The sequence below is a fragment of the Herpailurus yagouaroundi genome, unplaced genomic scaffold (assembly GCF_014898765.1).
Source record: "Herpailurus yagouaroundi ecotype Mexico unplaced genomic scaffold, PumYag 192, whole genome shotgun sequence".
NCBI classification, from domain to species: domain Eukaryota; kingdom Metazoa; phylum Chordata; class Mammalia; order Carnivora; family Felidae; genus Herpailurus; species Herpailurus yagouaroundi.
Window position 1 is genome coordinate 1,771,102 of NW_024412423.1, and position 24,720 is coordinate 1,795,821.

At 45.9% G+C, this 24,720-nt stretch overlaps 1 protein-coding gene across 3 annotated transcripts; it reads left to right on the plus strand.

The window, feature by feature from the left end:
- The first annotated feature begins 528 nt into the window (after positions 1-528).
- On the plus strand, positions 529-24,269 carry LOC121010537 (zinc finger protein 354A). 3 transcript variants are annotated; one of them, XM_040444238.1, is made up of 5 exons: positions 529-709; positions 1,726-1,811; positions 6,165-6,291; positions 7,522-7,617; positions 22,145-24,269. In XM_040444238.1, the coding sequence occupies exons 2-5, from the start codon at positions 1,779-1,781 to the stop codon at positions 23,695-23,697; spliced, it is 1,809 nt and encodes a 602-aa protein (XP_040300172.1). In that variant the 5' UTR covers positions 529-709; positions 1,726-1,778; the 3' UTR covers positions 23,698-24,269. The 3 variants fall into 3 exon arrangements, with proteins under 3 accessions (XP_040300172.1, XP_040300173.1, XP_040300174.1); XM_040444239.1 differs by lacking the exon at positions 529-709 and adding an exon at positions 2,023-2,076 and having other exon boundaries at positions 779-1,811; XM_040444240.1 differs by lacking the exons at positions 529-709; positions 1,726-1,811; positions 6,165-6,291; positions 7,522-7,617 and adding an exon at positions 18,030-18,096.
- Positions 24,270-24,720: the final 451 nt, after the last annotated feature.

The following is a 24,720-nucleotide window of genomic DNA, read 5'->3' on the forward strand; positions in this document are numbered from 1 at the left end:
CTCCATACATACCTGAACCTGCTCTTTCGCTTTTTCCCATAACACTTACCTTCTAAAATGCTATATAATTGTATTCATGGTTTACTGTCTGCACCCTCCTGCCCCCCACCCGACGAAAAAACAAAAATGTTATTGAGAGCAATTAACTTTGTTTCGTTCACTGACATATTTCCAACCACTTCCAGTGGCATTTGGCACATACCAGGAACACAGTAACTTTGGTTGAATCAACGAAGGGAAAAAAGGTTTGTTCTCGTGGTTGTCTACTTGCCTTACTATCATAAGGCACCACTCTCAGCGAACTTCAGTTTTCTCCCCAGGAACCCAGAGCCACGGCCTCGCAGCCCAAGGAGTGTCACCCAAGCCCGGAAGTGAGAACTGGGCACGTGACAAGCTCGCCTGGGCCCCGCCTCACCGACCAGCGCGGAGAACTACACCTCCCAGAATGCATGAGTCCTCGCGTGGACTACATTCCCCAGAAGCTTTGCGGCCATTGCTAACCCGCCTCCTTCCCCACCTCTCCCGACCTGCGCGGGACTCTGGGTATTTGCTGCCAGAGCTAACAGCTACGGGGCTTGAAGTCGGTCCAGTATCGCCCGGGGACAAGTCCCCTACCCGGGCTGCTTTCCGCTGGGGCAGCGTCGGAGCCTCCGCCTGCGGCGCACGGCCGGGGAGGCGCGGTTCCTGGAACCTCCGAGGCCAGGGCGAGGTGAGCGGCCGAGGGTCGGCCGAATGCTGGAGGGAGGGAGGGAGGGAGGGAGGGAGGACCAGGGCCTCGGGAGGATGCGGCGCCAGGGCGCGGGGCACAGGCCCAGGAGGCGCGAGCGGGGCCTTTGTGGTTGCAGGCGAGACAGGGGCCGGGCACCCCTTATGTGCCCGCCCGCCCAGCACCGGCCGTCCCGCGGTCGTGCCCGTGACCGCGGCAGGTCGGGCACTTGTCCCCACTGGCCCAGGCCCCCCTCCCGCTCCCTCCCAACCGGTTCCCGGCACGCTACCTGCCCGGCTACCGGCTGACGGCTGTCAGCGAACGTGAGGAATTGTGTTTCCGCCCCTCACCGGCGGCACTGCCCTCTGGACGGCGGGCGCAGAGATGCGTTTTCCGCCAGAAGTGAGTTGTCCGCTTCCCCCCACGGCAGATCCTCGACGGGCACTGAGGTTTTCGGTTTCTGTGCCTGTTCTCCAGATAGCAGCCATAGGAAAACTGATGTCATCCCTTTCCGAAGCAGTTTTCTCCAAAAATCTGAAGATTCCTTGACAGGAGGGGAGTTGGGTGGGGAAAGTTTGAGGTGGAGAAAAGTTGTCCCATGCAGGCAGCGAGGTTGGGGCAGGTGTTCTGGAGGCGCGTGGTATAGATCCCGGTGCACCCTCCCTGGCTGGGTGAACTGGGGCAAGGTGCTCCCGCTCTACCCTCGATTTCCTGATCTGTAGAATGGGGGTGCTGACAATGGCAGCTGTGCTGCGGGACTAAACCGGTGTTGGCAGTCCCTGGCATGCGGTGAGATTCAGTGAGTCGCTGCGGCTGCTGATAAAGTCCTACACCCTTTTTCTCTGAGCCAGAGCGACCTGGCACTTCTCTGGTCCTTTCTGCTCCCAGCTCCTTACTTCCCTCTCTGAGGGCACATGGGGTCATTCTCAGGTGGTATGAGGATTTCAGATTTGGTGATTCTTAGGGGGTTTGAAAGCAGAAGGGGCTTCTCCCTCCTGGCTCCCTTTTTCTTCTTTCAGATCTGCCTTCTGGAGACTCCACCCATCCTAAGGGAAGAGCCCAGAAAGAAGATATGGCTATTGGACAGAGGGAAGCAAGGTCTCAAGTGAGTTCATTGCTACCTAAGATTTAGAAACAGATTTTTTTTTTTTTTTTAATCCTCAAACTGAAATTCTCTACTCAGTACAATCTTCTGCAGGACCTGGAACTCAAGCCCTTTTTCCTGGCCCACCTTGTTAGATGGTGGATTATGTAGGGAATGCTAACCTCCTCCCTGCCAATGCATGTCTAATGTTTCTCTTTTCTTTTCCTAACAGACACTACTTTTTATTCATTAATCTCAATTGAGTGTATGATTACTAACTTGACAGGTAAGATGCCACGTGGGGGCAGAACAAACAAATGTGCACATTTGGCAGTTCCTTTCTGGCCCTGCTTCCTTGGCTCACTCTGGTCTCCCTCCCTACCCTTGGCTTTTTCTTTCCATTCCTGAGTTTCCCATTATACCTTCCCTAGGTTTCTCCAACCCATCATTTATAGTGTTTTTTCTCCCTCTTAACCTTGTGGATCATGTGCCTTGCTTCTGCACTCTCTTGAAAACTGTTCTTGACCTGCCATTTTCATCTTCATGTTGTGGAACGGGGGAGGGACCCCATCCCAGGAGGCCCGTGCATGAACAAGGAATAGCCGTGTTGGAAGGGACACAGTTGGAGAGGTCTCTTGACTGCGAGGGCAGAAAGATGACTCCTCAGGAAGCAGCGGCGAGGATTTCGTGGGGTATCAGTAGTGGAGAGGCAGGGTATCCAGTGGCTGACAAGTGGGGCTTTTAAGCCAGACTGCCGGATTTGAACCCATCTCCTTGGTTGTTGTCTCTGGGCCTTGGACAAATAGCTCCATCTCTCTGTGCCTGTTTCCACACCTGGAAAGTGGGGATCACAACCATGTCTACCTCATAGGGCAGGTGAGAGGATCACGTGAATTCAAGTGCATGGAAAGTGTTTAGATCGGGCCGGGCCCTCGCAGATGGTCACTGTGTGGCGGCTGTAGGAGGTGATGATGTTACTGCAGTAGTAACATCAGTGCTGACAGACAGGAACTGCCATCCAGTGTTTCCAGGACCCGGGAGATACAAGTGCTTCTATGACTCACCTTCACCTGACAGTAGCAGTTAATGTCCCGTGGGGGGACTTCCTGAGGGCTTTGCCTTTGTTCTCACTCTCCTGCCTGTGCAGCAATTATCATACCCATTTTATTTCATTTATTTATTTATTTATTTAACATTTATTTATTTTTGAGACAGAGAGAGACAGCATGAACGGGGGAGGGGCAGAGAGAGAGGGAGACACAGAATCGGAAGCAGGCTCCAGGCTCTGAGCCATCAGCCCAGAGCCTGACGCGGGGCTCGAACTCACAGACCACGAGATCCTGACCTGAGCTGAAGTTGGACGCTTAACCGACTGAGCCACCCAGGTGCCCCATCATCCCCATTTTACACATGAGGAAATGGAGGCTCAAGGAAGCCCGGTGACCTGAATTCAAACCCAAGTGTGTCTGGCCTCTGGGTTCATGCTCATTGCTGTCCAGCCATTCCCCTGGTGTCTCTCTCAGAACTCAGGGCAGACCGAGCCCCCGTGTCACCGCCCTTCACTGTGACATTGTGTTTCGGACCCATGAAACTCGCTAGTGTCTGATCTTTGGGCCGAGGCCTGCCATTGCACATTCCGGCTGCTTTTCTCTAAGGCTTTCCTCTTCCATTCCATTGGAGCCATGTTGCTCTCTTGGCCAGAATCTTCTCCATCTCTGTGTGTGAGTGAATCCTCGTGGCATTCTCCCTAACCTCATCTGCCACCCTTTTGTCACCTGCACGGGCTTGTGTGTAAAAGTCAGTGACAGGGTGTTTAAGAGCAGAGAGAGAATATACCGAGTGCTGGGTTAAAGGCAGACTTGAATTATTGTCCTGCCTCTGCTACTAAGAAAGTATGTGACCTGGGTCTTGACTGCCCTGGACCTTCTGGTTCTCATCTCTAAAATGAGGATTGAACTGGGAAACGGCATACAGGCCTGTCCAGCTACACAATTTCATTGAGCAAATCATTGCACACGGTTTTCTTCTGGTCTATCAGTTGGATCGTAAATTCTTATGAGGGCTAAGATTATTTCTATATATCTGTATTAACTATTTCTAAGTTACCTTATTATACATGTATTGCATGCTCATGTTTAAAATTTCAGAGAATAGGCGTGCCTGGGTGGCTCAGTCGGTTAAGACTCCAACTTCGGCTTAGGTCATGATCTTGCAGTTTGTGAGTTCAAGCCCCACGTTGGGCTCTGTGCTGACAGCTCAGAGGCTGGAGCTTGCTTTGGATTTTGTGTCTCCCTGTCTGTCTCTGCCCCTTCCTGCTTGTACGCTCACTTGCACTCTCTCTCTCTCAAAAATAAATAAACTTAAAAAAAAATAATTAAATTTCAGAAAATAAAAAATATATACATAAAGAAGAAAGTGAAATCGCTCTTAACCCAGCATCAAGAGATAGTTGCTGTCACCCCTTTGGTATATGTTCATCAGAATCCTTTTCTATTCACTTTTTGTGTGAATACCTATGTACATAGGTATGCATCTGTTTCACCATTTTAGCTTTTTTATTGTGATAAAATATACATGACATTATCATCTTAGCCCTTTCTGCATGTATAATTCAGTGGCATTAAGTACATTCACATTATTGTGCGACTATCACCACCATCCATCTCCGTTGTATAGATTATCCCACTTATTTCTTAACCCCTTGAGGTAGACATTGAGAGGCAGTTTTGCAGAATGGTTAAGAATGGAGCCTTGGACGTCCTCCAAATTGCAGTTTTACCTCTACCCCTGACCAGCTGTGATATTGTGATTCATAGTATGAAATATATATTTGGTCTTCATTCCTGTTCCTGGCACATAGGAGATTATAAGGGCTTGGAAGCTAAATGATGAATAATAGTTGGTTTTTATTCTTGAAATAACTTCAGAGCAATAAAGATGAAATTGCTGTGTTTTGTTACTCATAACAAGTCATTTCAACCAAGCCAAAGTTGATATGAATGAGGTGACTTTTGAAAAGCCCCTAAGGATCCAATCCAATCAGGGGAACCAACCTTGATTAGAGGGTTTGATCTTTCAGGCTCTCTACCCCAGCCCGGGGCCATTTATGCCTATCTAATGGCCAGTGATTTGATCCATTGTGCCTATGTAATGAAGCGGCCATAAGAATCCAGAAGGACAGGGTTCGAAGAGCTTCTGGGTTGGTGAACAGTTGTCGGTGGGGAGAGTGGTGCATCCAGGGAGGGCGTGGAAGCTCCACACCCTTCCCACATACCTTTCACCTCTTTCCCGGGTCTGTTCTCAATAATATCATTTTGGAATAAACCAGTAATCTATTAAGTAAATGTTTTCCTGCATTGTGGCACTTTCCCTGCATTTACCACTTGAACAAGTTAATTAAACCTGAGGAAGGGAGTGGTGGAAACCTGTGCAATTTATAGCCACTTGATAAGAAGCACAGGTTACCATCTGGACTTGGGATTGGCATCTGAAGTTGAGGCAGTTTTGTGCGATTGAGCCTTAACCTGTGGAATTGGGCTCTCTCTCCAGATAGATGGCATGAGAATGGAATTAAATCGTAAGACACCTAGCTGGTGTCACACAATTGCTTGGCGTGTGGAAAACACACATGTCTGGTGTCAGAAGTAAAGCAGTATTGTAGTATTGAGAGTCGATACACAGGGGGAGTGAGTCTTCCTCTATACCAGCTGTTTGGTTTGGACAAATTTCTTTTTTTTCTTGTGTAAGATGGGGACAATATAGTACCTATTTTATAGGGTTGTTGTAAAGATAAGTATTTACACTAAAAGTTAATACAAATCTCTTAAGAAGAGCTTGGTCCAAAGAAAGCTTTCAATAAACAATATTGTCCATTATTATTTGTCCATTATTATTGTCCTCTGGCTTCAAGATAGGTTAACTAACTTGAGACACTAACTTAAGCCTGCAGTGATTTTATCAGTAACATCATGATAAACACCTTGGAGGTGCATTTTTGCACACTGTTCGTTGTGATGCAAATACAGTAATTGGTAAGTTAAAAGATCCACACATTTTAAGTCTTTAAATATCTATTATCAAATTGTCATCAGAAATGTTATTCTAATTAACATTCCCACTAATGTCCTTAATTCCTCCCCACATCTCCTTACATACAGTGTTTAACACAGGGCCTGGTTAACAATTCATGCTTTCATGAACACTTCAGTATATATTTGTCACTGGCCGATTGTTCATTAAACAAATGACCTGAAACCTTCAGAAACCAGAATAACATCAGAAGCATTCATGGGAGCCCATCTACCCACCACTGCCACCTTCTTCACTCTGTGTGATGGGAGGTCCTAGGTGAGCTGGGATGGCTTGTCATTACAGGTGTCACTGACATTCGAGGATGTGGCTGTGCTCTTTACGCGGGATGAGTGGAGAAAGCTGGGTCCTTTTCAGAGAAACTTGTACCAGGACGTGATGCTGGAGAACTATAGTAACCTGGTCTCATTGGGTAAGGAAATTTTCTCTTGTAGATAAAAAAAAATTCAGAAATTAGGATAAGTCAGCACCTGCTTCCTTGGATAAAAGGCATGGGTCATCAGAAACTTCAGTTGAGGGGCACCTGGGTGGCTCAGTCAGTTGAGCGTCCCAACTCTTGATTTCAATTCAGGTCATGATCATGATTTCATCATCAGGTCATGGCATGGAGCCCACACTCAGCATGGAGTCTGCTTGGGATTCTCTGTCCCTCTCTCTGCCCCCTACCCCATTCATGCTCTCAAAAAAAAAAAAAACAAAACAAAACAAAAAACAAACAAAAAAACCTTTAGTTGAGTTTTACCCTTAGGTTTGTGTCAGATCACCATAAATAAATGTTAAACACATTTTCCCCTCTTATAGGCATGGAATTACCCCACACATGGAAATGAAGGAGGTGGTATTGATAATCCTCCCCTTTCCGGTCTATAATTGCACATTAGAAGTTTCCTCACAGTTTGGGAGTCATTTCACTGATTGTTCTGGGGTTTGTTTTCACCCCTCTCAACAGAGGGCTTTGTTCATTGGACCTACCATTTACCTTTCTTGCTTGGCTTTCCTAGGGGTCAGCAAGCTTTTTCTGCAGAGGGCCAGCTAGAAGATATTTTAGGCTTTGTGAACTACATTTGGTTTCTGTAACATATACCACCATGCTCAGAGGGCCATACATAAATAAACAGTGGTCTAGACTTGGCCTCTGACCCATAGTTTGCTGACGGCTACCATCGTAGAAAGGGAGTCAGTGTTTCCTCATCTTCAGCAAGCTACTTTGTTCATAATCCTTTCCATAGGTACCTGTTTATAAGTATTTTTACGAAATACTTATAAAGTTATGAAATTTATCGTCAAATTGGTTTCCATACAATACCCAGTGCTCATCCCAACAGGTGCCTTCCTCATGTTTATAAGTATTAACTTAGTGTGTACATCTAACATATTCCCTCTTCTATGGAAAGCTAATGTTATTAAAGCTGCAGATTTATCATGTTTCCCTAACATACAACTATTGCACAGCCATGTCCTACAGGTCCCTTGCCTTTCCCCACACTATGCCCTCAACATTGTGGGGGCACAGCTGGAGCACCCCCAGAAGCTCTTTGTAACATACCCTGAGTTTTCTGCTCAGGTCTATGATGCCTCTTTGAGTCAAAACAAAACCAAGTCTTTTTTTTCTCTCTCTCTCTTTTTGTTTGTGTGTGAGCAGGACTCCTGTTTTCCAAACCAAAAGTGATCTCCCTGTTGCAGCAAGGAGAAGATCCCTGGAAGGTAGAGAAAGAAAGTCCTGGAGGCCCCTCTCTAGGTGAGTGGCTGGGACGGAGGAGCCCGGGAACTGCTTTGGGCAGCAGTCTGTTTACTAAGTGACGGTGGGGCTTGGAGATGTTGGTTGGGGAAGCTTCTCTGTCCTCAAGAAGTGGCGGGGAGGGGACACTAAGGCCCCAGACAGGAGCCTCCTCTTATTCTGCAGGAATCACTTCCCAAGTGAATCTCTCGGGATCTCCTCTTATTCTTTCCTGTTCTCAGAGGAGGGCGGCACATCAGGTATTCAGTCAGCAAACAGTGTATTTGAAGAGTGGCAAAGAATTCATTCTGATGGAGGCTCAGGGGATGCATGTGAGACAAGGAGCTGAGAAAGGAAAGGGTGTCAGAAAGCTAGCAGGGGCCATGTTACAATGTGCTTCAACAAGATTCTTGGAGATGGACTGTCCCATGGAAAGAAAGGATTTTAAGCAGGAGATTGATACGGTGTTGGTGGTTTAGAAAAATTGGCCTAAATCTGAAACAATGTAGAGGTCTTCCAATAAAGGCATGGCTTAAGAAGCTGTGGCAAGTCCCTTGCCCTGGCATGGAGCGCCACGTCAGACAGAAGAGCACGCTGGTGTGGCCAGAGCTCCAGGGCAGGTCACAGAGCATGATGGTGATGTGCCCCCATTTGTGTTTAAGGAAAATTACGTGGCTGTTTGTATGTATAATATGTGTGGAAGTGCAGAGAGAAAGGTTAGGGGACACACCTTAGCTGGTAACAGTAGTCCCGCTTGGAATGGAATCGAGAATGGGGGCGGGGGTGGGGATCAAGAATGGGCAGGATGAAAGAGGGCTTTATTTGTGTGGAATCTTAATATTTCACAGAGAATATATTCATGGAGTCCTTATGCAATTTTGTTACTGAACCAAAGTGGGCCGACTACTTGGTGAGGTGTAGACAGACTACACCAGGTGGTACTGTCTCACAGGGTCAGCTTTATTTGTAGAAGCAAGGAGATTGTGGAAAATAATTTACAAAGCCACATCTCCAGGAACAAGGGAAATAAGGCTGCTTTTATTAGGGCTTGGGATGGATATAGAGAAAGGGATTCTAGCGCCATAGAGAGATCAAGGTCACTTCTGGCACTGTGGATTGATCTGCTTAGGTGATCTGCTCAGGCAGCCTCCTCAAATGTTTCTTTTTCTGTTCCAGCAGTTAGTTTGTCTCTAAAAGGTAAGCAGGCAGGCAGGCAGAAGCTTTTAGGAGTTTAGTTCCTAAGTTCAGGGGGTCAAGGTGGTAATAATTGGAGTTTATTTTTTTTAATTTTTTTTCAATGTTTATTTTTGAGAGACAGATAGAGACAGAGCATGAGTAGGGAAGGGCAGAGAGAAGACACAGAATTCAAAGCAGGCTCCAGGCTCTGAGCTGTCAGCACAGAGCCTGACGTGGGGCTTGAACCCACAAACCGTGAGATCATGACCTGGGCCAAAGTCGGACGCCCAACTGACTGAGCCACCCAGGCACCCCAATTGGAGTTTAATAAGAATGGTCACTTTGGAAGCATTGTGGGGGATAGATTTAAAGTGAGGGAAAACCTGATGTGGAACCTTTCAGAGACACTTGCAGTCATGTTGGCAAGATGTTTCTAAGGTCTGTGCAGTGGGGCCCAGGAGGGAAGACAAGGGGCTCCTCTGTTGCAGGTGTAGCCAAGTTCACTGTGGGGTGGGTCTCACTTGAGATGGGAGTGGAATGCTCCAGTAGAGATGCCGGTGGACAGTCCTGTGAGGTGTGTAGGGACTGGCAAGTGCCATGGGTACAAAGGTGGCATTTGAAACCTTGAACTGACCCAGGTAAGGGCACAGAGGAAATTTCACCATTTATAAGGTGGGTTAGGAAAGAAGAATGTGTCTGAGCCTGAGAAGTCATCAGAGGAGAGGAATAGGAGAGGCTGCTGTCATGAAAGTTGGGAAAGGAGAGCTGATGAATGGGAGGGGGTAGGCTTGGTCTCTGGAGCACCCAGGTGCAAACCCTCACCCATGGCTTTCCTGTCCCATAATAAAGGGTGAATGAGCTCTGCACTGGGCACTGGCAATGCGACATCGGACAGAAAGACATAGGTCCTGCCGGCTGGGGGTCATGTTCCAGTGGGGACACAAGTACTCAGGAACTGAGTAAAGAGAGGGTATGGAATGACAGCTGGTCAGGACCCCACGGGAAAGATGCAAAGTGCTTTGAGAGCACGTGGCAGGAGGGGGAGCAGAGGGAGGAGAGGGGTGGGAGGCCCGGGGGTGCAGCCAGAGTGGGGCAGGTGCAGCAGGAGGGGATGGGCCTAGCAGCAGGAGAGGTGAAGGCGTGGAGGGAGGGGGGCCTCATAGGCAAGGACTTCCCGAGAAGGTGGGATCTGAGGATGCAGAGAAATAGTCCAGGCACAGAAAAGGGCATTTGTGTTTGTGCAGAGAAAGGAAGGCAGCAGGTGCTGATGGGAGCCAGGAGAGAGCAGCAGGGACCAGATCCCACTGAGCCAGGGAAGCCTGGACACAGGATTTGGACTGTGTCCGAGAGCCACGCACAGTGCCTGAGGAGTCGGAAGTACCTGGCCACGGACCCGGGTTTACCCTCTGCAGAGATCAGCCTGCAGCAGACAGGGAGCCTGTTGGCATGGAAGTGGGGACTGGTCCCGGCTGTCCTCAGGTCCACACGAGTCAGTGACGGCCCCCCATGCTGTGGGCCCCACAGAGGATCCGCGGGATAGGTGGACTCCTCCAAGTCCCCAGGTCAGGGGAGCCTTCTTCCTGCCATAGGTTGAGGTTTTTGATGTGGGAACCACCCTTGTCTGTATTTCTATCTTTTTAACTTTGATTTGGAAGAAGGACACAAATTCTGTGGAAGCTGGTAGAGGACACCACGAAGTGATCAGAGAATGCAGGCCATCAGGGAACCAGGTGGGGTTGAGGAGGGTCCTCAGTCCCACTGTTGGGTGTGAGCCGGGTCTGGCATGGAAAGTCAGAGGAAGAGCAGGGCTCCCTTTGCCCTGACCTCAGGAGCCTCTGATCTATTAATGAATCTGAGTGAAGTGAGTATTCGTTCAGTTAAGGGGAATAGATAGTGTGACTGGAGTCCAAAGCTGTCCTGAGAGGCTCTGGGGCCAGCGGGTGGTGGGGTAGGAGTCCAGTCAGCCTCCTCCTCCATTCTGGGGAGACGTCCCTGAGGGTAGACCGTGGGTGGACGTCGGACGGACATAAGGACATCACAGCTGACCAGTATGTGGGTGTCTCTGGATGGGATGAACCCCCTCTCTTCCCTCAGAGGTGGAAGTCACATGGGCCACCCTGGGAGTCCGGGCATGTGGCTGTGTCTGTCCTGTACCCCTGGGGGGTTGGGGGGCTCCATCTGCCTGGACTGAGGGGACCTCAGAGCAGCTTCCCCGCCCAAGGGCAGCTCACTCCCCTGCGAGCACGGGTGAGGGAGCCGGTGTTCATGGGAGTGCCTCGGCTTGTTCACTCTAGACCCAAACCAAAACCTTCCCCTTGGGCAGCCAGTGATGGAAAAGCCCGTGCTCCCGGGGTAGGACTCCTAGAACCTCTAACTGCCTCCAAATATCCTCTTTTAAAAAAAATTACTTTTATTTCAATACTATTCACAAATAGGAAAAACAAAACAAAAAGAACAAAAACGAACTGTCATCCCAGGTATGTAGGCTTTAACTTGAGAGATGGAAGGAGATGGCATGCAGGGTGTGTGTCTCTTCTGAGTCTCTTGCCTAAGAAATGAGCCTAAACTGTAATCACTGAGGTTGTGCTTTTCTGGAAGAGTTGTAATAAGGTGATACACATCATGAGTTTGCTTTACACCCAGAAGTCGAACTATTCTTGAAATCTAAAACTCAAAAAATGCAGGGAGGGGTACCTGGGTGGTTCAGTTGGTTGAGTGGCTCCTGATTTCAGCTCAGGCCCTGATATCGTGGTTGTGAGATCGAGCCCTGCATGGGGCTCCTTGCTGAGTAGGGAGCCTGCTTGGGATTGTCTCTCTCTCTCTGCCCCTCCCCTGCTCACTCTCTCTCAAAATAAATATTTTTAAAAATGCAAGAATGATCTAGGTAAACAATTACCTCCAATGAAAATATGTTCTTCTTTCCCCATCATTTTCTCTTTGTTATCTGAACGCAAGAAGCCTTGTAGGGTGGACTGAACCTGGGCCACGTGGTCAGCCAGGGGGCTACCTGGGAGTTGCCTTCCACCCACCAAGCTAGGACTTATGCTAGGACTGCCCCTGCACAGGGGGCAGGGGTCTTCTAATTTGCACGAAAGTGCTGCCCTTAGCAGCCTAGTGACCCAGCAGGTGGTAGTTTAAAGAGTGAATATCTTAAGAGGTGAAAGCAGAGCCCAGGTGCTCCGGAGCTGTGTCCAGTATGTTCAGGTCAGTCTTGTCCTTGTCCCTTTCACTCCCCAACAAGACCCCTGCATGGCCCTGCACCTCCCTACTGCCACCAGCATCTGTTCTTGTAGCTGCCAGAATGCTCTATTAAAAGGTAAATTATGGGGCAGCTGGCTGGCTCAGTCAGTTGAGTGTCCAACTTTGTCTCAGGTCATGATCTCACAGCTTGTGGGTTCGAGCCCTGTGTCCAGCTCTGTACTGACAGCTCTGAGCCTGGAGCCTGCTTTAGATCCTGTGTCCCTCTCTCGCTCTGCCCCTCCCCTGCTCATGCTCTGCCTCTCTCTCTCTCTCTCAAGAATAAATAAATGTTAAAAAAAAAAAATGTAAAAATGTCAGGTCATCTCACTCTCATGCACAAACTGCTCATGGCTTCCATCACATGGAGCACAATCCAGAGTCCCCAGAGTGGCATCTGGAGCCTACATGGTCTAGCCCTGCCTGTCTCTTCACCTTCCCCTCCTTCTGCTCTGCCCTTCATCTGAGGACTGTAATCACTGTGGCCACCCTGCAGGGTCAGGCAGGCCAGGCAGACTCCCACCCCGGAGACTCTGCACTTGTTTTTCCCTCCCCATTCTTCTTCCTGATGTCCACAAGCCCACTGACACTTCCTTGAGGTGGTACTTTCTTGAATAGATCCAGCTCAATTCTTGTTGCCCTCCCTCCACATCCTGTATCCCCTCACCATGCTCTGTTTTCCTCAGGGGGCTTCTCATGGCATGATAGTACATATCCATTCATTATCCCTTCTCTGGACTATCAACTCCCTCAGGCGGGATTGTCTGATTTGCTGCCATTTCCCCAGTACCGAAAACAGTGTCGGTCAGAGTAGGCTTCCAGTTAATGAATACGTGAATGACTCAGCTAGGCTGGTGGTTATGGAGACACAAAGTAGTGAGCGAATCTCAGAGACACTTGGGAGATCAGAGAAGCAGGGCTTGGAGATGGATTCAATATGAAGACAAAGGAAGTGGGTTATCAGGGGAGCTTGGTTTGTGGCTCTTTCTGGGATGGGTAATGATTTCATTCACTGAGATAGTGACCCTACAAGGAGATCAGATTTGGGGGGTGGTATAAATAAGGTTTTGGATGAATTAAGTTGCTTTTGATTGACCCAGTTATCCCAGGGGAGAGGTCAAATAACCTGTTAGATTTGGAGTACTACCCCTCAAAATATAGACTGGGTGTGAAATGTAAATTTGGGAAATCCTGGTCGTTACTGGGTAGTTGAAACAGTGGGTGAGTTTGAATTAGTCTATGGACTGGGTGCAGAGTACAGTAAGAGCAAGAAAGGGCCCAGGACTCAATCTCGAGGCACTCTGGCATTTTCTGGCCAGGTGGAGAGAAATGGGCCCACAGGGAAGACAAATGTAGGTATCCTGCAGAAGGAAAAATTAGGAGGCCTGGTGTCCTTGAGGTCAAGGCTTACAGCAGGTTGGTAACAGTAGAGGTGGGGAGAAGTAGAGGAGTGTGAGACCCATTTAGATGGTAGAATGAACAAGTCTTGGAAATTGATTAGCTGCGGGAGAGGGGTTAAGGATGCCTCTTAACAGTTTTGATTACAGAGACAAGGGTTTATACAGCTTGGAGGGAATGATCACGAATTCAGTTGTAGGCATGCTGAATTTGAGGAGTCTTTGAACCCTCTAAGTTACTATGTTCAGTGGGCTCCTGTATAATTGGGTGTGGAGAGCGGAAGTCTTGCTTAGCGTATATATTTGGAATGGAAGCTGGCCTGTGGAAAGGGTGCAGAGCAGGGTGACTTGAGGTCCAAGGACTAAGCCCTGAGGAACTCCCAAGGATTGAACATCACTAGGACAACGAGTACACAAAGGAGACTGAGGCTGGAATGTGTAGCTTAGGAAGAGAGCGTCTCCAGGAAAACAAGGGGTCACTGTCAGACACTGCTGAGAAGTAAGTTAGGTGGGAACTGCAGAGAACATTTTGTCTCAGCCACGTGGAGGTCATGGCTGCCTTAGCGCGGGTGGCGGTGAGGACAGAAGCCAGAACAGAGCCCCTGAGGGGTGATGGGCAGGAGGAAGTGAACAGGTGCAAGATACTGTAGAAGATCAGATTTGAAGAAGAGATAGCAACAGCATTGAAAGAGCCCTCCTGTGCATATAAACAGACATTTCTCCGTATACTTCCGTTTTCCTTTGTCCACTCTGGTTAGAGCACACAGCACACGTTATTTTGCCCTTTTCACCTGGTGTGTATTGAAACCCTCCATGGCAGCACATAGAGGGCTTCCTCGTTCCGGGGAGTAGCTCTGGATGATGTTGGCCCAGCAGGTCTAGTTTGGACTGCGATTTGATAGGTGGTATGATTGCCGATTCGCATGATGGGTATCACTTTAAAGCTGTAAAGCTGTACCTTTCCCCCCTACCCGTGTAAAGTCCGTAATGTATTACAGTGAGAGCCCAAATGTCCTTCACAGCAATCTGGTTGAGTAAACTGTGGCACATTCACACAGACTTCTGTGAGGAAGACTTCTGTAAATTCCACTTTGGGGTGATCTCCACAATTTATTAAGAAGTGGGGGAAAGTGTAGGAAATGTAGAAAATAGTACTTTTAGCTAAGGAAGAAGGAGACACCAAAACAGAAGTGTCTATTTGATTAGGTTTTTTTTTAAGGAGGGAAAAGCGGGGCACCTGGGCGGCTCAGTCAGCTGAGCGTCCAACTTCGGCTTAGGTCATGATCTCTCGGTTTGTGGGTTTGAGCCCCGTGTCAGGCTCTGTGCTGGCAGCTCAGAACCTGGAGCCTGCTTCGGATTTTGGGTCTCCCTCTCTGTCCCTCCTCCATTCGCGCTCTGTCTCTCTCTCTCAAAAATAAACATTAAAAATAAATAAAAAATAAAAGGAGGGAAATGCCCCTTCCCCACCCTCCCCCCACCAAAAATAAAAAAAGTAAAAGCAGATCAATAAAAGCGATTATCTATAAGGTGAAGGCAAAAAAGAAGAAAGGATGAAGAGAACTTAGAATTTAAAAAAATGGTTTTTTTTTAATTTTTTTTGAGAGAGAGAGACAGAGTGCAAGCTGGAGAGGGGCAGAGAGAGAGGGAGACACAGAATCCCAAGCAGGCTCCAGGCTCTGAGCTGTCAGCATAGAGCCCAACACGGGGCTCAAACTCACGAACTGTGAGATTATGACCTGAGCTGAAGTCGGACACTTAACCAATTTAGCCACCCAGGCGCCCCTATCACAGCAGTTTGAATAAACATCCTTAGTGATTTCTAGGTGTGATATTTTAATTTATAACAATATATATTCGGTCTTCGTCCCTGTTTCTGGCACAGAGCTCCCAAAACTCTCGGAATTTCCTATTGATGAGAGCAATAATGATCACTTGTTATGTTGGTGAGGTGACTTTGGGATCCCACCTAAGAATGGGCTCTGGTTGCCAGGAGAGCCAGCTGTGATTAGAGGGTTGACATTTTCAGTCTCGTCTTCCTGACCTCCAGGGAGGGGAGAGGACTGGAGGTCAAATCAATTGCAACGGCCAATGATCCAATGATTTAATCAATTGTGGCTTTATAACAAAGTCTCCATAAAAACCCAAAAGGACAGAGTTCAGAGAGCTTCCTGTTTGGTGAACATTTGGAGATTTAGGAACAGTGGTGCACTCAGGGCATGGAAGCTTCACTTTCCCCTGAATACTGCCTTATGCATCTCTCATCTGGCTTTTCCTGAGTGACGTCCTTTTGTAATAAACGAGTGATCTAGTAAGTGAAATATTTGAGTTCTGGGAGCCATGCTAGGCAATTAAAACTAAGGAGGGGGTTGTGGGAACCTCCCAACTTATAGCCCATTGATCAGAAGCACAGATGAAAATTTGGACTTGCAACTGGTATGTGAAGGGGTCAGGGGACAGTCTTGTAGGACTGAGCCCTCAACCTGTAGGGTCTGATGCTGTCTCCAGGTAGCTCGTTGAACTGAGTTGAATTCCTAGGTTGTTGCTTGTTGGTAGTGTGGGAACTGCCCCTCTCCCCCCACGGGAATTAGTGCACAGCTTTTAGTTAGCTTATAGGCAATAATAACTTCAAACAATAGGTAGGGCAGATCTGAGGACCCAGAGGTGGTCCTGTGGGACCAAGAGGGTTGTTGGCTTCACACAAGATAGAAATCAAACTCAAGCAGAGAGGAAGTGAGAGCAAAAGTTATTGAAGATACAGAGAGCGCACAGATACAGAGTGTCTGGGAGACTCAGGGAAGAAGAGTGTCTCATCTTTGCTTGGGGTGCAAGGCTTCTACTAAGGACAGTGGTCTGGCGTGTGCGTGCTTTTAGGCAGCCAGGAACTGGTCGAAACAAGGACAAGTGCTCAAGTGCCCTCTGTGAGTCACTTATTCCCTGGAGCCAGGAGTCTTGGGTCAAGGTGTCTCAAGTCAGTGGTCTTTAAAGTACCTGAGGACTCTGCCCCATCTCTCCTGAGATGTTACTTGTTGTGCTGGAAGACTCCAAAGATAGCATTAACTCCTCGACCTTTACAAGGAGGACATACATTAAGGCACATGTAAGGCGGGGGTGCAGGTCATGGCAAGAATAGAGGCAGGAAAAAAAAGGCAGTCCTTAATGGGGTCCCTTCAGTTTCCCGATCTCAGTAAGCTTAAGTGGTTATGTTTACAAGTAGAGTTCTTATCTTTGAGAAGCATGTTCTGACATAGGATGGGTGAAATGATAGAGTATCTGGGACCTACCTGGTCCCCCCGCAACACACTGGAAGAGATGTAGGGGTGTGCAGTACTGTGTTCAGCCTGCTCTAAGAATCCCACACTGCGTGGCTTCACCAGAGATTTAGCGTCTCACAGTTCTTGAAGCTAGAAATCCAAAGTCAAGGTATTGATGTGGCCGCGCTCTCCCTGAGACTCTGGTACATTCCCTCCTTGCTTCTGGGGGTGGCCCAAAATCCTTGTTCCTTGGTTTACAGCTGTGCCACTCTGGTTTCTGCTTCTCTTGACACTTGGTGTTCTTCCTTTGTGCCTTCACACGGTCTTTTCTCTGCGCATGCCTGTGTCCACACTTCCCTTTTATAAGGACACCAGTCATACCAGATGAGGACTCAGTGATCGCATCTTAACTTGATTAACTCTTCAAAGACAGTTTCCAAATAAGGTCACACTCTGAGTTACTGAAAGTTAGGACTTCAGCCTATCCTTTTGGGGGACACAGTTCAACTCCTAACAAGGCAGTAGATGAAGCAGCATTGGTGATGGTTGAAGCCGGCTTAGAAATTCACTGTACAGCTCGCTCTACTTTTGGTATATGTTGAACATTCTCCATAGTAAAAAGCTTTAAAAGTTAGAATTAGCAACAAAATTTTGAGAACAGCATTTCTTTTTCACCAACACAGACATGGTGGAGGTGTACGGATGTGTATACTACGCCGTCATGGTGTTCTGTATAATTCCTGGCATGTAGTTCCCTCCGTCCTTGGATTTTAGTAGAAAGTCTCTGAGACTGCAGTGCGTAAGATGTTTTTATAGGAATAACGTTGAATCTGGGGGAGCCTGGGTGGTTCAGTCGGTTAGGCATCCAACTTTGTCTCAGGTCACGAACTCACTGCTTGTGGGTTCCAGCCCCATGTCAAACTCTGCTGACAGCTCGCAGCTCAGAGTCTGGAGCTTGCTTTAGATTCTGTGTCTCCCTCTCTCTCTCTGTGTCCCTCCCCCTCTGAGCTCACTCTCATATAAACATTTAAAAAAGTAAAAAGAAAAAGAAATAACTTTGAATCTGTCCACCTACAGGATAAGGTGGGAACAAAGTCTGGAAAGCTGGTTTGAGTTCAAAGATTTTGATGGTGCTTTAGGCCTCACACTATCCAGCCTATATCTAAGCCTTTAAAATCCCATCTTATATGTTTCTGCCAAAAAACTAACCACCACCTGTACCCCTTCCCTACTGGCACCCTCCACTAAGGGTAGTTTGGGTGGTGCTCTAAGCTCACATTCATGTCCATTTCTACCTTGTAATTTTGTTGTAGAAATTATCACATGATGTGATATCCTATTTCTTCTTTGTCTCTAATACCAAACTGGGAACTCCTGAACTCTTTCTTTTCATTACTGGATCTGGGATGTCTTATGGATCACCAGTGCCTAAGATAGAGGTATATTATAGAGCTTTTTAACTTTTTGATAAATGAGGCGCCTGGGTGGCTCAGTCAGTTGAGCATCCGACTCTTGATTTTGGCTCAGGTTATGATCCCAGGGTTGTGCAGTCAAGCCCCGTGTCTGGCTCCATGGTGAGCGTGGTGCCTGCTTGGGATTCTCTGTCTCTGTCTCTCTCTCTCTCTCTCTCTCTCTCTCTCTCTGTCTCTCTCTCACAGACACACACCCTCTCTCCCCTTCCTTCTCTCCTCCTCCCTCCCTCTGCCCCTCTCCCCACTCACATGTTCTCTCTCTCTAAAAAATAAGTCAATAAATCCATCCATCCCATGTCCAATTTCTTGTTCGGCTTTAAACAAGACGTTTCAAGAGCATTTCTCTACTTGATGTTTCTATTTTATCACCTCCCCTTGTTTCCTGTGTACACCCCAGTGGGGCTTTCTTCCTCGCTATCCACGAAAAGCATGGTCACTAAATCCCATACTGTTTCCATCTTGGCACAAGCAGGGTTAAGTTTATAGTCCCCACATTATTTGCCAGAGTTGCTCACATACTCCTTCCCTGAAGTACTTTCTTCCTCTGGCATCTGATTTTCCTCCTTTTCTTGACTTCTAATGTTGCCATGCCTAAGTGACTTTTCAGTTCTTCAGCTTTAAGTAAAATTCATCTATGGAGGACTCCCAAATACCTGACTAGCTCTGACCTTTTCTTCAGGCTCCAAAATACATAACAACTGAATGCCTCAGCATCTTCCTTCAGGGTCTGTGAAAGCATCTCAGCCACAACACACACATCTGAAATAGAAGGCCCCCTCAGACCTGCCCCTCTCCTGGTCTTCTGGTAGCTTGTGCAGCATTCATCGTTTTCAAGCCAGAAACCTAGGCGTAATCTCTTAGCTGCTTCATTCCTGTTCGGCACCCCACACATCATCCATCAGCAAGCCTGGTCCTGCTACCAGTTCCTGAAATGATATCCTGCTGCATTATCTGTGCCTCCTCTATCCCCTTGCTCAGCTGCCTAACTACAGCAGCCTCCCGAGTGATTTCTCTCCTCCCTGCCTCCACTTAGGCCCCACCAAGTATTAGATACTCGACCTCACATGTGAATTGTTGAAGATAAATTTGGAGGATCTTAAGGAAGTTGGCAGCATGCTAAAATGTGGATTTTAAAAAGATTACTCTGGCTACGGCATGGAGATTAAACTACTAGATACCAAGATTTGAGGCCAGAAGACTAGGAGACCATGGCACAAACAGTGAGACATGAGAAACAAAATACCACTTAGGCATCTGACCCAGTGCTCAGGGCTCCAGTCTTAAGTTAGCAAGACTGAGTTGGAGAAGGGATGAAGAAGGTGTTGGCAAAAAGTAAAAATGCTCCTCTTTCCCTTACAATAAATAATAAAGACACGAGTGCAGGTAAAATTCATCAAGAAGGTTGTGCAGAGTGGGGGGGGGGGGCGGATTCCAAACCCTAGGGGATACCAAATATTAAAAAGGGAACAGAAAAAGTTATTCATAAAGGAAACTGAGAAGTAAAACTAGTAGAAAAGAGGGGCACCTGGGTGGCTCAGTCGGTTAAGCATCCGACTTCGACTCAGGTCACTATCTCACGGTTCATGGGTTCAAGCCCCACGTCAGGCTCCGAGCTGACAGCCTGCTGCTCCGAGCCTGGAGCCTGCTTCGGATTCTATGTCTCCTCCTCTCTTTGCCCCTCCCCTGCTCATGCTCTGTCTCTCCCTGTCTCTCAATAATAAATAAATGTTAAAAAAAATTTTTTTTTTTTTTAACTAGTAGAAAAGAAAAAGCAGAATATATTATGTTCACCAAGCAGAGAGAATTTGTACACAGGTGAGAAAGGGAATGTCAGATAGGAATCTCAGACACAGTGAGATGCAAAGGATTTTTTTTTTTTAATTGTCAAGTTGGCTAACATACAGTGTATACAGTGTAGTCTTGGCTTCGGGAGTAGATTCCCATGATTCATCACTTACAACACCCAGTGCTCATCCCAACAAGTGCCCTCCTCAATGCCCATCACCCATTTTCCCTCCCCCATCAACCCTCAGTTTGTTTTCTGTATTTAAGAGTCTCTTATGCCTCCCTGTTTGTAACTTATTTTTTCCTTCCCTTCCCCCATGGTCTTCTGTTAAGTTTCTCATTCCACATACAAGTGAAAACATAGGGTATCTGTCTCTCTGTGTCTGACTTACTTCACTTAGCGTTAATACCCTCCAGTTCCAGCCACATTGTTGCGAATGGCAAGGTTTCATTCTTTTTCATTGCCGAGTAGTAAAAAGATTTTTCTTTTTCATTGTATATATAAACCACATCTTCTTTATCTATTCATCTGTTGATGGACATTTGGGCTCTTTCCATGATTTGGCTATTGTTGATAGTGCTGCTATAAACATTGGGGTGCATATGCCCTTACGAATCAGCACTCCTGTATCCTTTGGATAAATTCCTAGTAGTGCCATTGCTGGGTTGTAGGGTAGTTCTATTTTTAATTTTTTGAGGAACCTCCACACGGTTTTCCAGAGTGGCTGCACCAGTTTGCATTCCCACCAAGAGTACAAGGGAATTCCCCATAGGAGCCTTTTAAATAGTTACCTCTAGCCCAGGAGAAGATGCCAAACTAAATGCACAGCCATTCCTTTGGCAAAATTTAATATTCTCAACTGCATCCTCTCCCAATTTTAAGATTTGTTGAGTTCAATTCTGTTTTGTTTTGTTTTTTTTTTCACCACTTTAGCACGTTAGGTCTCTTTTACCTTTTTACATTTATACCTGTCTTGTTTATCTTTGACTCTTTTCTACACTGTCTGCATAGCCTCTTTTGCTTGATGCATGAGCAAGGCTGCCTTCCCAGCTTCACACACCTTTTTGGCATCATGCCTATCTCTGGCACCTCTGGATTAACTATAACATGTTTCTATTTGGACTAGCCATGAGTGTAATCACCCATTGATGAACTCCCATCACCCATGTAATGTCCTGTCTGGGAAGGTAACTTCAAGTGCTTAAATCGTGTGTGTGTGTGTGTGTGTGTGTGTGTGTGTGTGTGTGTGTGAGAGAGAGAGAGAGAGAGAGAGAGAGAGAGAGAGAGATAAGGAATTGAGAATATTTGACATTGTTCAAATCAGGAATATGTAAGTAATTAAGGAAAATTAGCAACATTTCATATATAATTCAGATGCCATCAGGAGTTTCTGTAATTGGGCATGTTAATCTGCTTGTTGCAGAGAACACTTATGGTAGAAAAGAAAGTCTTATATTTAGCTGTAGGTAGATATATAATTATATCTAATACAAAGGTATCTAAGAATAAGGGCTCCTGGGTGGCTCAGTTGGTTAAGTGTCTGACTTCGGCTCAGGTCATGAGCTCACGGTTCATGGGTTCAAGCCCCATGTCGGGCTCTGTGCTGACAGCTCAGAGTCCAGAGCCTGATTCAGATTCTGTGTCTCCTTCTCTCTCTGCCCCTCCCCTGCTCATGCTCTGTCTCTCTCAAAATTAAACATTAAAAAAATAAAGAGGTATAGAATACATATTTTTAAATCCTGTGGTAAATGCTATAATAAGGGGAATGGAGTGTGGAAACTCAGTCAAAAAAGGACTCCGTTAACTTCTGAACTGAATCTGAAGTATACAAAGGAATTTGGCATGAGGGAAAGTAGAAAGGACTACAGATATAGATTACGCACAATGAAGAGAAAGGTTATGAAAATAATTTTGGAGTCTTTCATGGCTTTGGACTCTGATCCCAGACTACCTTTCTGAACTCATGCTCCCCTGGTCACTCCTACACTCACCTTCTTTAAATAGGTTTGTTTTATTCTTTTCTCCACCCTAGTACTTCAGTTCCCATTGATTCTTTTTTTATATTGCTTAAATCTTAACGTTTTCCTCTTCTTATGTTTTCCTCTTATGTTTGGCCAGATACCAAGACCTTATTTAAATACCATCAATACTTATTTATTCTCTACAGTTGGTCTCAGTAACCAAATACTGTATCACAAAAAACATCTTTAGTTTTTTCTTCCCCTCCAGGGTGGAAGGGCAGTCACAAAACCACGAAGTCAACTCAAACACAAGATTCTTCCTTCCAAGAGCTGATAATGAGAAGATCCAAAAGGAATGGACCCTGGGACTTTAAATCAGAAAAACCCTGCATTTATGAATACAGAGTAGAGAAAAGGCAAGAGAAAAAAGAAAGTGTCCAGACAATTTTAGTCACCCACAAAAAAATCCTTGCTGTAGAAAAAAGCCATAAAAATGCTGAATTTGGCCAAAACTTCAGTCCAAAGTCAGTCCTTGTTAAGCAACAGATGGTCCCCAGAGAAGAAACACCACCAAAATGTGAAATACAAGGAAACCGCTTCAAACAGAATCCGTATTTACTTAATCAGCCAAAAATCAACACAGCAGAGAAACGCTATAAATGTAGTATATGTGAAAAAACCTTCATTAACACTTCATCCCTTCGCAAGCATGAGAAAAACCACAGTGGAGAGAAATTATTTAAATGTAAAGAATGTTCAAAAGCCTTTAACCAAAGTTCAGCTCTCATTCAACATCAAATAACTCATACTGGAGAGAAGCCCTATGTGTGTAAAGAATGTGGGAAAGCCTTCACTCTTAGTACATCCCTTTATAAACACCTACGAACCCATACTGTGGAGAAATCCTATAGATGTAAAGAGTGTGGTAAATCCTTCAGCAGGAGATCTGGCCTTTTTATACATCAAAAAATCCACGCTCGAGAAAATCCCCATAAATACAATCCGGGTAGGAAGGCATCCGGCCTTCCTGGATGTCAGAGAATTCACCTCAGAAAGAAGTCCTATTTATGCAATGAATGTGGCAACACCTTCAAGTCTAGTTCATCCCTTCGTTATCATCAGAGGATTCACACAGGAGAGAAACCTTTTAAGTGTAGTGAATGCGGGAGAGCCTTCAGTCAGAGCGCATCTCTTATTCAGCATGAAAGAATTCACACTGGAGAAAAGCCCTATCGATGCAACGAATGTGGAAAAGGTTTTACTTCAATTTCCCGACTGAATAGACACCGAATAATTCATACTGGTGAGAAGTTTTATAACTGTAATGAATGTGGTAAAGCCTTAAGTTCCCACTCAACACTGATCATCCATGAAAGAATTCACACTGGAGAGAAACCGTGTAAATGTAAAGTGTGTGGGAAAGCCTTCAGGCAGAGTTCAGCCCTCATTCAACATCAGAGAATGCACACTGGAGAAAGACCCTATAAATGCAACGAGTGTGGGAAAACGTTCAGGTGTAACTCATCCCTTAGTAACCACCAGAGAATTCACACAGGAGAGAAACCATATCGATGTGAGGAATGTGGTATATCTTTTGGCCAAAGTTCAGCTCTTATTCAGCATCGCAGGATTCATACGGGAGAGAAGCCCTTTAAATGTAACACATGTGGGAAAACTTTCAGACAGAGCTCATCACGGATTGCCCATCAGAGAATTCATACTGGAGAGAAACCCTATGAATGTAACACATGTGGGAAACTCTTCAACCACAGGTCATCCCTTACTAATCATTACAAAATCCACATTGAAGAGAACCCCTAGAAAGTAGATTTGCATGTGCGAAAGCCTTAAACCAAAGCTCAGCAGAATACATGCGTAAAATACAAATGTAATAGATAGGAAAAATCTTCCTGTAACCTAGGCCTCATCAGATTCCGGATTCCAAGGATAAGCCTTGACTATGTAATAGATAATGAGGAAAGTAGAAAGTGTTCGTGCCTATCAGGCACTTTTAAAATAACCTAAAATGAAGAATTCACAACCGGAGACCCTTCCGGCATTTGTAAAATAATTGTTCTCTTTCTACAGCAGTGTATGCTAGAGGTCATATGTGATTGTCATAAACATCTGGGTGAGGGGAGGTGTGCCCTGGATTTTTCATTAAAAAGACATAAATCAGTAATACTTCTTTTTTACAACTAACACTTAATAGCATATAAAAGATGCGATCAAATTATACCCTTCTAGAGGAAAGGACCAAATAAAAGATAAAAAAAGAAGAAAAAACTATAAACTACCTCTTAAGTTTCTGGGGTTTGTCCTTTTCCTGACCTGATGTCAAATTTTGTGCATGGATTTCATTTACAAATAGAAATAAAAGTCTGTTCTCTTCATCCTTGGTCCTTCTAGTAATTGCTGTGAATTGGGAATTTTCTAACCAATCACTCATTCTGTTCTCAGAATTTATTATTTATTTATTGTGAAGTCGTTTATCATGAAAGTATACCTGCTATACATGGAGCGGTCATCCTAGGTACATTAATTAAGCAATTATTTCAAATTTAAAGCTATTAAATATACATGAATTCATAGTGGAAAGAGCTATCCAAAGAAGTTTCATGAATCTAATACCTGTGCCAAAAGATTGAAAGATATGTCAATGATTTCATGACATAAGTAGGTTTTCCACTTAGTATGCTCACGTGTCACACAATTTCAGGAAAACAAAAGGCAATTATAAACAACTCTGTTTTTGTTTTTGTTTTTGCCCTAGTTCTGGGGCAGCTACTATACTGCACACTGGTAGTCTTTAAAAAAATTTTTTTAATGTTTATTTTTTGAGAG